Source organism: Danio rerio, chromosome 12 (assembly GCF_052040795.2).
Source record: "Danio rerio strain M-AB ecotype USA chromosome 12, GRCz13ab, whole genome shotgun sequence".
NCBI lineage: Eukaryota > Metazoa > Chordata > Actinopteri > Cypriniformes > Danionidae > Danio > Danio rerio.
Window position 1 is genome coordinate 12,377,775 of NC_141032.1, and position 12,683 is coordinate 12,390,457.

General features: G+C 35.9%; 1 protein-coding gene across 2 annotated transcripts in view; it reads right to left on the reverse strand.

The window, feature by feature from the left end:
* Positions 1–12,683, reverse strand: part of btbd16 (BTB domain containing 16) — a 54,028-nt gene that overhangs the window by 25,199 nt on the left and 16,146 nt on the right. For both annotated transcript variants that reach the window (XM_087275951.1, XM_087275950.1), the window contains exons 10-11: positions 4,295–4,364; positions 2,796–2,926 (exon numbers count right to left, since the gene is read on the reverse strand). In XM_087275951.1, the coding sequence (XP_087132077.1) occupies positions 2,796–2,926; positions 4,295–4,364 (201 nt within the window). The remainder of the gene's footprint in view (positions 1–2,795; positions 2,927–4,294; positions 4,365–12,683) is intronic.

Here is a 12,683-nt window from a genome sequence, read left to right on the forward strand (position 1 = left end):
TATCATATTATCATCATCTTGCAAGAGATAAAAGCTGCTTACATGTAAAAAACAATACATAAAAAAAAAAATAAAAAAAAAATAGCTGACCGGCCCACATTTAAAAAATGGTCCGGCCCTTCTGGCATTTGCCAGAATTGCCAAATGGCCAGTCCGCCCCTGTGATCAGTGTGTGTGATAGTACATGTACATGTATACATAAATATAAATAATTGTTTAGAATAACACAAAATAATGTTTAAAAAAAAACATACAATAATAGCACTCGGTGGAGAATACTTGCAATGATTACAAATAATAAACAATTAAGGTAACACTTTACGTTAAGGTACAATTCTTGCTATTTATTGGGTGGCACGGTGGCTCAGGGGTTAGCACTGTCACCTCACAACAAAAAGCTCAATAGTTTGAGTCAGTTGGCATTTCTGTGTGGATTTTGCATGATTGTCCTGTGTTTGCATGGGTTTACTTTGGATGTTCCGGTTTCCACCACTGTCCAGAGACTTACAGTGAATAAAAATAATTTACAGTACAGTGAATTAAATAAACTAAATTGGCCTTAGTGTATGTGTGCGAATGAGTGTGTATGAGTGTTTCCTTCGAAATAGTTGCTGCTTAATTCTGCTGTGGACACCTCTGAAAAAAAGAAACTAAGCTGAAGGAAAACTAATGAATGAATGAATTCCTGCTATTGACAAACTATAAACTAAAAGCTTTACCTCAATAAACCATGACTTTACTGCTTATTAATAGTTAATAAGGTAGTTGTTGGGTTTAGTTATGGGGAATAATTAGGGATGTTGAATAAGACTATATTTTAAAAGGAAGATAAACAGACAATATCTTAATAATAGGCAAGAGCTCTCTGCAACTCTCACATGGTCTCCCACTGAAGCTAAGCAGGGTTGCACCTGGTCAGTACCTGGATGAGAGACCACATGGGAAAGGTATGTTGCTGCCCGAAGTGGTGTTGGTGAGGGCAGCAGGAGGCACTCAACCTGCAGTCTGTGTGGGTCTTAATGCCCCAGTATAGTGAAGGGGACTCTATACTGCTCAGTGTGCGCCGTCTTTTCACTCATCACAGCACATGTGCTCCTGATGATGTGACAATAAAAGTGATTTAATTTGATTTGATTTGGATGAGACGTTAAACCTCTCTGTGGTCAAAAAAAATCCTAGGATGTCTTTTGAAAAAGAGTAGGGGTCTAACGCCAGCATCCTGGCCAAATTTGCCCACTGGCCTCTGTCCATTATGGCCTACTAAGCAGCCCCATATCATAATTGGCCTTTTCACTTGGCTTTATCCTCTCCACCAATCAGCTGGTGTGTGGTGTGCGGTATGGTGCAACATGGCTGCTGTCGCATGATCCAGGTGGATGCTGCACACTGGTGGTGGATGAGGAGATTCCCCCTAATGTGTAAAGCGCTTTGAGTGTCTAGAAAAGTGCTATATAAATGTAAGGAATTATTACTATTAGTTCATTATTAATAATTGCAAATAATGCAATTTTTGGGACAAGGCTACATTTATAGCATCATTACTACAGTTGTCTGTGACCTGTGATCCTTCAGAAGTGATTTTAATACATTTACATTTAATCATTTAGCAGACATTTTTATCCAAAGCGACTTACAAATGAGGATAGGTGATGATGATTTGCTAAAGAAACATTTACTACTATTATGAATATTATTATTAACTGAAAACTATTTTGTATAATTTAGTGATAGTTAAGACAAACCTAAGTAAACAATATACAGTTTTATTCAGGAAAAGGGTGTTAAATAGATTATTAACTCATTAAAAAAGTAAAAATACATCAAAAACGTTACGCAATTGCTTTTAACATTGATATTTAAAAAAATAAATAAAATACTGACCATCAAACCATCACTGATTTATGAAGCAAATTTGACACTAAAAATGTATCTTTCCTACAAAAAATTAATTTCAGTACTTTTTCCTGTATTTTGGATTTCAGGGAGCAGAACAAGGTTACATATTTTTTAATCATTAAAAAAAAATAAATAAATAAATATATATATATATATATATATATATATATATATATATATATATATATATATATATATATATATATATATATATATATATATATATGTATGTATATATACATTTTGCATTTATATATAACTTATGAACGGTAGTATAAATCATAAAGTATTAATTGAATGTGTGGGATGTGTGTGTGTGTGTGTGTGTGTGTGTGTGTGTGTGTGTGTGTGTGTGTGTGTGTGTGTGTGTGTGTGTGTGTGTGTGTGTGTGTGTGTGTGTGTGTGCGTGTGTGTGTGTGTGTATGGTCTAATTGGTTTAATGCTTGGTTTGGGACTTGTAGAGCTGCGCATCGATGGATTTGCTCTTCAGTGTTTGGACTTTCAGCAATGGTGCTTTGAAACAATTTACATTGAAATAAACAGAAATTCAATTGATTTGCATAATTACATTACAATATATATTTTTTGATGATATACTTTATGCAACCAGGATGATTTTCATGACTGTATAACAGCAATGAGAATCTTATGTGAATTACCATTGAGAATAGAAAAAAAAAACAAAACAAATATAAACTAGCTCAAAGTAAAACATCCTGCAATAAATTAACGAAGCATTTGGAGGACAATTTCATGATGCAAATCCAAATGTTCTGTCAAGAGGCTTCATCTTTAAGCAAGAGGGATTCATTCAGACAAGATTGTGAAGAAAATGTTTTGAAATGTGACACACTTGAGAAGGTCAAGCAGATGAGAAAACACACAAAAACATAAGAGACCTTGGACTACGGAGGGTTTTCAACAGCAGGTCAAACGGTAAATCTTTAAGTTTTATGTGAGAACTGAGTTCGGTCACAAAGAACAGCTCCAGCCAGCGTTCACATGCTCTCTGGAGAAAAGTCTCTTTGAACTGGAAAAACAGAAAGAGGTTTAGAAACGTTTGAACGCTGAATGCAGAGCTCCCCCTATTGATAATTTAAAGATAAACAACTTTGTTATACATTTAGATCAGAGATGCCTAAAGTAGGGCCAGTGGGCTAAAGTTGGCCCATTGCAACCTTTAATTTGGCCCAACATGCCATCTTAGAGGAGAAGTGAGTATGATGGAGAGGGTTGGGGTGAATGGGGAGATTTTCATTTCTAATTGACGCAAGTTTTTTTGTTAGTTTTACTGCTGATCTACAAAAGCAAACTGAAATGAAATGTTTCAATAAAATTAATAAACTAGGAATAAAGAGGATTAATAAAGAACCACCCAGTTTAAATCAGTGGCTGCTTGCAGTCTGCAACATATTCCCACTTGAGACTTTCTCTCCACAGCTATGAAGAACAAACCTTTTCTATTTTATCGGACCTGGGACCCTTGCTTTGATTATCTAGGAACCTCTAAGTCACTAAGACTAAAAGCTTGTCTGAGCTTGTCTCAGCATGGACAAAAGAAATGTAATAAGCCTTTTTGTAATATATTTTTTGTATTTTATGTCATTATTATTATTTTTATTTAGTTACAATTACATTTTATTTACTATAATTATTTGTTATTATTATTATTATTATTATTATTATTTTAATATTATAATAATAATTAGTTTGTTTATTTAATTATAATTTAATTTTATTTACTATTATTATTTGTTGTTATTATTATTGTTACTATTATTATTATTAATTTGTTTGTTTATTTAATTAAAATTAAATTTTACTTACTATTATTATTTGTTGTTATTATTATTGTTACTATTATTATTATTATTATTATTATTATTATACATTTTTTAGTTTATTTAATTAAAATTTAATTTTACTTACTATTATTATTTGTTGTTGTTATTATGATGATGATTATTATTATGATTATTATGATTATGATGATTATTATTATTATTATTATTATTATTATTATTATTATTATTATTATTATTATTATTATTATTATTATTGTCATTATCATGTGGGGGTCAGAATTCAAATTACATGTATAATAGATATTATCTTTTTACTCAGTGTAATTTTCTGACTTGTTTTTGTACTAAAAATGTTCAATAAAATATATTTGAAAAAAATGATAAATAAATAAATAAATAAATAAATAAATAAATAAATAAATAAATAAATAAATAAATAAATAAATATATAAATAAATTAAAATAAACTAGGAAATTACCCAACTATATTTACCTTCGGTCCACTAGCGTCAATCAATTTTGGTTTTTGGCCCTTCATAAGAAAACATTTGGGCACCCCTAATTTAGATATTATTAATAGTAATAATAATTACCTTGCAGGATGCTTGATGAAAGCTGCACACATTTGAAGATGAGATATCTGCCATCATCTTTTTAAGACACCTGTAAATCATATAGAAAAATCATTTTTTGATATTTCAAAGAAATTGTTTTTTATATTGTCAAAAAAAAGTTTGATGTTTGTTCAAACTATTTAAAATGAGACAAAACACAATTCTTTAGTTTTTTTTTTTAAAGGGGGAAACAACTTAATCGTTTTATGCTCAATCCACTTCAATTTGTAAAAATAGACCGATTGTGTGGAACCCAGCATTTTCTTTTTAGTGTATAGTAGTGTTCGGGTACTCAACTTGAACTTGGACTCGAGTTTTACAAAACTATAATTCAAATGGAGGATTCAGGTTCTGGTTTCTAATCACACACACACACACACACACACACAAACACACACACACACACACACACACACACACACACACACACACACACACACACACCGCTGGAAGCTCATGATGGACTGATTACTAGGACTATAAAGACACATCATTTCCACAGACTCTTTGCTGAGTCTTGTTTTTACTTGTGAAGCATTACAAACTATTTTCTCTGTTTGTCCTGCTTTGTCTTGTTTACTGTTATTGTTGTTTTGCCTTCTGTCTTGTTTCTAATTCTGTGTTTAATAAATGTTCTGTTAACATTTTTATGTTTTTATTATAGTTATTTTCAATTGAACTGTTTGTTTGTTAATGTATTATTTCTTAGTACCAATTTTTTGTTCACTCAACTTCAGACATTATAGGTCAGTGCAACTGATGTTTTCAAAAATTTTGTAAACAAGAAAAAAGGAAAGGAAATAAGAATTATGGGTTTTTTAGTTCACTCAACTTTAGGCATTCCAGTTCTGCAGACCAAAAATGTTCAGTTGGCACAACTTAAAAAGTTTTGTTACAGAGTAGCTCACCACACCAAAAAAACTAATAATCTTATGTTAACCCAACTGAATGTTTTTTTATATTGCTGACAAATAATTTTAGGTCAGTGCAGCTGATGTTTTCAAAAGTTTTTTTTTAAAACAAGAAAAAGCAAAAGGAAATAATGATTATGTTTTTTTTTCCTATTGTACTGTCTTAAAATTGTTTCCAGTGTAAGTAAAAACTGGAAGGTAGCATTTATTATTTTTTTTAAATACGCTTTCACGCTTGCCAAAACAAGAGTCAATCTGAAACTAAGCATCTATGCATTTTGTGTGCAAAAAATATGATTTGAATAAATAATTACAAATTGACACACCCATGACCGATGATCCAATGTAAGCTGTAGCTCAAACTCTGTTGGGTGGAACATGGTTGATCTTATTTGAAAAATATCTATTAAGTAAACCCAGAGACTTACTGCACTGCCAAGAATCACATCCACCCAACATCCTGGAAATGAATCAGTCTATACTGGATAACCCAAATGTTGATAGAGACCTGGGTGTGGACTTATGAAACTACTGGATCAGCGTTTATTACTTAATATGACACATTACATAGGCATAGGAACATGTTTTTGTGTTTCAGTACTTGTAGGAGACTTTTAATGTGACCCTTAGTCAATCAATCAATCAATCAATCAATCAATCAATCAATCAATCAATCAATCAATCAATCAATCAATCAATCAATCAATCAATCAATCATTTAATCAATATGATCTCTTTTGATTTAAAGTTGACATTTGATTACATTTTTACTTTTTAGATTTTTGTTTGCTTCGTTGTATCTGTCAGCACAGACAATTTGAAAGTAAACTTTTTTAGTAAACTGTCTGTGTATTCATGTGCCACAATTTATTTATCAATCAATCTATTATTAATCAGTCCATCGTTCTCAAGCCTCAGGCACCTACACTGTAATTCTGCACAAGAAGTTTGCCAGAGGAGAACTGGTCATGCCTAACTGAGCCTGTTTTTTTTCTCAAGTTTTTTTCCCTTACTTTTGTCAATTGGTGAAGTTTGTTCCTGGCCACTGGCTTGTACGGTTTAGGACTTGTTGAGCTGTATGCCATGGATTTGCTCTTCAGTGTTTTGGTTTTCAGCAGTGACAATTACATTACGTAAACGAACTTCAACTGTAAAAACTGGACTGAGGCAGTTTTAATTTACTAGGGTGACACTTTATTTTGATGGTCCATTTGAGTAGTAGACTGTCTGCTAAATATCTGTTAATACTGACATTTAACAGTCCTTCAACAGTCATTAAACTGACTATAAGAAACTTTGCAAGTACATGTCAACTTACTCTAACCCCAACCTAACAATCTACTTCTAATCTAATGAGAATTAATTGGCAGATGCAATGTAACTTCAATTGAACAAACAGACCATCAAAACACAGTGTTCTTTACTAGAACTTGATCTATTTTAAACTGCTTTGACAAATTCTATACGTGGATAAATGGTGCTATTCGCATCTAAATAGACATGTGATCATTTTGAGTTTACTTGCTTCAAATCATTATTAAACTAAGTGATATTCCAAGTCGATCACTCTCTCTCTTATATGTTGTAATGCTGTATTTATAACGTTACTGACTGAAAACATGAGGGGATTATAAAGCAAAAGTAAATTGACACACATGTGAACATGACAAACTAATAAGGAGTTAACAAGGAGGGTGGGACTAGACAATAGACGGGAGAGCGCATGACACAGAGAGACAACACAAGCCATGCGCTCACATAAAACAGGACAAGAACATGCAGCCAATGAGAGAACTCATTAACCGCATGTTCATGACAAGACAAGCACAACACTGAAGCACACGACAAAAGCACGTGACCACAATGTAAACACATAGCCACCTGCTTTGAAAGACGCAAGACACAAGCACACGATGAATGCAAACACTCACCATGCGCTCACACACGCAGCGTGCATGCTTCATCCCAGCGCCGACCAAAACCGAAACCAACAAGACTGAGATGCTGGGAATGAAACACCACGCTGCAGACAGACGAAAACACAAACAGGAGTACAAGAGCGCGCGCGCGTCAGAAGGACGCAGAGCCCGCGCGGCCGCATCAAGCGGGAGCGCGCATGCTCTGCGCACACCAACGAAGGCGCTCACACACACGGAGACACACACAATGACAGAAACAAGTGCTTGACCCAAGAAAACCTGAGCCGAGCACAACAGGACAGGATTAGACATGACATGTCCGGATTCTGCCACCAAAACAAGAATTTACATGACCAGAGTGTCAGAACCCTGACAAAATGTAGTGGATTGAGTGTGAGATTAGGGACTCACACATCAGGAATTTGTGTTGTGTTGGCAGAAAGAAAGAAAGAAGAAATGCCTGCTTTTGTTTATCATTTTTCCTTATCTCAAACACAACAGCATTCTGGTAGTGATTGTGCTGCTTTTTTCAGGGTTAATTATTGTGATATTAAACGGTCGCTTCATGTTTGATATGTATTTTATATAAATGTCATGTCCCCTTTAAGAGGACTTCTGTGGTTGTTTTACATTAGAGATGTTAGCATGCATGTATGGGAGCTCAGTTCAGTTCTGGCGAGCTCTGAGGAGTAGTGTGTGATGGTCGTTCAACCGCTGTATCATTCTTTTCTTTCAATAATGTAACATTTTATTTTGCGACAGATGTGATGGAGTGTCTTTTTCTTTCCCTTTCGCCTACTCATTGTCATGGCATATATATAGTCGACAGCACTTGGGAGAAACGCATAAAGGCCAATAGGAAGAGCGAAATAGTTTCTGTCTCCTTTTTGTTTCATTTCTAAAAGTCTCCGGGTAAACGTTGGGACACCTGGCATCCGTCACAATATACCAATTGCAACAGAGAAATACTGTACTCTATAATAGACTGTAGGGAAATATCTTTGTAGACGGATGGCATTTCATGTCATGTTCAGCCTTATAATCTTAAACTGTGAGCCTAAATCAGCTGTTTTGTCATTACTTTAGACATTACGCTAGAGAGTCATTCAAACACTAGCTCTAAGTGACATTGGTGAACTAGTAATGGCTTTGGCTGTTTTGATGTCAGCTGCAGATGTGAATGAATGGCGGAAGAAAGTAGTTCCTAATACAAAAGGGTTTTCAGACTCTCCGTGTTTAATTTCCTTTTTTTATATACACAATTGTGTCATCGAACTGTTGTATAAACACAAAATCACACTTGTAGCAGTGAGTTATGGCTGTATATTAGCACTGGTGGGACACTAAGGCATGCCTCCCAACCAGTGCTGATATACAGCCATATCACACTGCTACACGTGTGATATTGCTCGTATATAGATGTTTGTTTGAATACATTTTACTTTGATAAAGGTGGCTGCAATGTCAACCAATGATATATTATATGTAATGATTATACATGCAGGAGAGGGCTCTTCCCTGATTCTGCAGCCTCAGAGCCAAAGACAAAGCCAACTTCCTGACCCCAGGGGCATGTCGTATTTAAAGAGTATTGAAAGTTAAAAGCGTTTTCTGCTTTTCTACTATTTGTCTGAAGTAAAATCACTGTGGATTGAGACAATCCCCTTTTTAAAAAAATTAACACATTGTCCTATTGGCTGCATGATTCATTGCGACTACTTTAAGTTTAATTCAGCAATTTGTTTTTTAAAAGATAATTAATTAAACTAAAAATTAATTAAAATATTATTACTTATTTTTTTTAAGTAATGTGTTACTTTACTCGTTACTTAAAAAGTAATATTATTACATAAGTCGAGTTAATTGTAATGCATTACCCCCACACTGTGTTTTATGATATAAAACAGTACAGCAGGCATGTCTAAACTCGGTCCTGGAGGGCCGGTGTCCTGCAAAGTTTAGTTCCAATACTAATTGGACACACCTGGGCTAGCTAATCAAGCTTTTACTAAGCTTTCTAGAAACATCCTTGCAGGTGTGTTGAGGCAAGTTGTAGCTAAAATCTGTAGGACACCGGCCCTCCAACACCAAGTTTGGACACCCCTACAGTTCAGCTATGTACTGGCCATCGGAACTACTTGGAGAATCCTCCAATTCACCTAAGAGGCACTTGAGGCAGAAGTTATTTGAGGAATTAAGGCTGGCAAAAAACTTAAGAGGAGATGTAAGCAGCAGACCGAAAACACTCATGGCTAGTGTCAAATTGAACTCTTTAAGAAATAATTTAGGGTGCTTCACACCTGTGAATCGATTCATTTGTTCTAAAAACAGGGATTACAATTGTAACAATGTTGCTCTTTGTCCTTGGTGGGGTTCGCTTTCACACGGAAAAGTTTCTAAACGGAGTAAAAGAGCTAAAACAAGTCATCAGCGATTAAACTCTTCCCACATTGGTCAGAGTTTCAGGGTTTTCAGAGTCCCGCTCAGCTGTTATGCTTCCTTATTCTATTTTATGATGAGCAATAAAGACATCATAAGCGAAAAGCTGCGCTTTCATTTTGAATGGTGACACCCACAGACATCGTTATTAAAAATAAATCAGAGGTAAGACTTACCCGTGTATAGCAGTTGTCCTATGCATTATAGGCTTTTACATGAAACTTTTTACATTGTACATGAAATGACCTCCTGCCCTACTCATAATTCTCTCTTCATATAGCTGTATATGACATATCCATGATACACTGTGATATAGCTAAGCTCGGATCATATCACTTTCTCACTACAATCGATCTGCTCCAGAGTTTGTTTCAATCGAGCCGAGACACCTCATTTAGGCGATCTCGGACTGATTGATATGGCATCCGAGCGTTATTGCTGGATTCACATATGCCAAACGAACCGCACTGGCAAATGGCCAAATGAGACAGGTTCCAAAACAAAAGTCTAACAGAGAAAACTTTACTGTGCAGACAAAAAATGCTCAGCTTGGAAATAAACATTTAGTGCACCAAAGCACTGAAAACCCCAGCTCTCCTCTAAAAATCTTCTTATCTAAAATCTGCCTCTCTAATTGACAGAGCTTTTTTAAAAATATATTTTCTAATGCAGCACTTCCATTGACAGCAACAGAAAAAGTGCTCAGCAACAGATTTTTTGTTTGTTTGTTTATTTTTTGATGTGTAGAAGTGACAGCTAAGGAAACAATTAGAATACTACTTAATAGAAAAAAATTATGAAAAATGTAAATAAATTTTGTTTGCATCTTGGAGTCATTCTGAATACGCTGCCCTATATAGATATCTTGAGAATTATGTAGTCAGAGGAACGTACGGCTGCATTTTGTCTTTAAAGTGAACACTACGAGGTGGTATGACACTGTTCCTTTTCGTGCTTACCAGCTAACGTCTTAACACCTGATTCACACAGGGCATTAGTAAATGGGTGATGTCAAGCGTTGCCAAACTGAATTGTGGATCCTTCAGCACCACTTCAGCAACTTTTTCTTTTCTTTTTTCACTCAGACTACTTTATGCAAATACCCCAGCTCAGACAGTAGCCGAATTCTGACTATTTTCATTGGCTGACGCTGCTATAACAATTGCGTCAGGCCCAACTTTAGACACACCCATCGCCAAGTGTTGACGCTGAAGCCCAGCTGAAGCCCTGTGGTTTATACTTCTGCTTTGAGTGATCGGCTAAACCCACAAGTAGCTAAAACTCGCTTTTTCAGAGGCAGAAGCTGGTGGATGTGCAATAACTGTAATCATAAGGTAAACACAACACAAAATTTTCCATCTGGAGCTCCTTCATGGAACTCGACATTTGTAAACACTAACAACAAGCTCGTGCAGCTCTCGGTCCGGCCGACACTTGTCAGCGATACCAAGCAATGGTAATGACAGAGCTTGTGCTATGCGTCTGTAACGGAAGATTCAATCCCAGCTCGGAGCGGCTTGGATGGCGTAGGACCGGCGGGGTTACACGTCCTTGCGATGTGTAGTTAAATTTTTGGAGAGGTGCAAGTCTGCGTCGCTGTCACAAACGGTGAGGGGTCTGCCACCGTACAAAGGCTGTACTGGAGCATAAAGTACACATGCTTGACGTAGAAGTTTAAATCAGCCTTTACTTCAATATGGACATTTCTTTTCTGCTATTACCAGTTTGTTCAGTGGCTCGCCGTGTATGTTGAAGGATTTGAGATGCAGAACAGAGTTAAATGTGGCAATGAGGTTTGAGTCTAGTGAAGAATGGTTCCAGAAAGCAGGTAAGAAAAAACATGAGTAAAATATATATAAAAAACAAACAAGTGAATAACAGAGTGAGAACGTGGTAAAATCTGAAAACGTGGTAAAAATCAGATGAGGGTTTTCCTTTTTTTGGATTGCTTTTCAAAACACTGTAGTTGGGTTTAGGGAAGTTGGTGGGTGCTGATCAATCTGTGCTTTTTAAAACACTATCGGTTGGGTTTAGGTAAGAGGGTGACTGAAGGTCAGTCAGTCGACAGCCGGCTCTGGTGAATTTAAGTCAGAAGAGCAGGCACGAATGACACACACTGAAATTTGAATGCGTGACATCAAGCGTTGCCTAAGTGAATTAGGAATTCGTCAGTGCCACTTCAGCAACTTTTCAAGCGCCAATAGAAGTATCAGCCTATCCGATCACTTTATGCAAATACCCCTGCTCAAACAGTAGCTGACTGCAGACTATTTTCATTGGCTGACACTTCTATGACACTGGGACAGGCCCAACTTTAGACACACACTTCGGCAAGTGTTAACGCTGAAGTCCCGTGTGAATTGGACATAAGGCTGATTTATATTTCTGCGTTGAGTGATCGGCGTGACCCACGGCGTCTGCCTTGCGTGTAGGATTTATGCTTTTGCGTTCTGTTTTTGTTGCTCTGCAGTAACACTTCTGAAACACTAGTTGGCAGTGGGTTTTTGTGTTTGACTTTCTTCGAGGGTGTTTTTTATTTTTTCTGAACGCTAACTTAATGTAGCTAAAACTTGTAAAAGTTTTATTAAAAAAAGAAAAAAAACAAGTGAATAACAGGGTGAAAATATGGTAAAATCTGAAAATGTGGTAAAAATCTGGGTTTTTCTTTTTCTGGATTGCTTTTCAAAACACTGTCAGTTGGGTTTAGGTCAATCTGTGCTTTTTAAAACACTATCGGTTGGGTTTAGGGAAGAGGGTGAGTAAGGGTCAGTCAGTCGACAGAAACCTCTTGTGGATTAGCGTAAGAAGAGCAGGCACGAATGGCACTTGCAAGAGAAAGTTGAAACCTCAAAAAGTGTACATGGCGGTCTCTGGTGGATTTGTGAAAACAAAAACTGCAAAAAAAGTACCACTTGGGATGTATTTGGCGCAATCCAGAAATTTATATAGGGGTACATAATCAGAATGAGCCTGGGTTATTTGTTTTATTCTGTAAATTACTGATGAAATTTATTAAAGCAATTGTTTTCTTTGTTTGTTTGAAGTGACAGTGCCTGTAGCAGGTTGTGTTTTGGACAGCACATACCAGATTGATCGGAT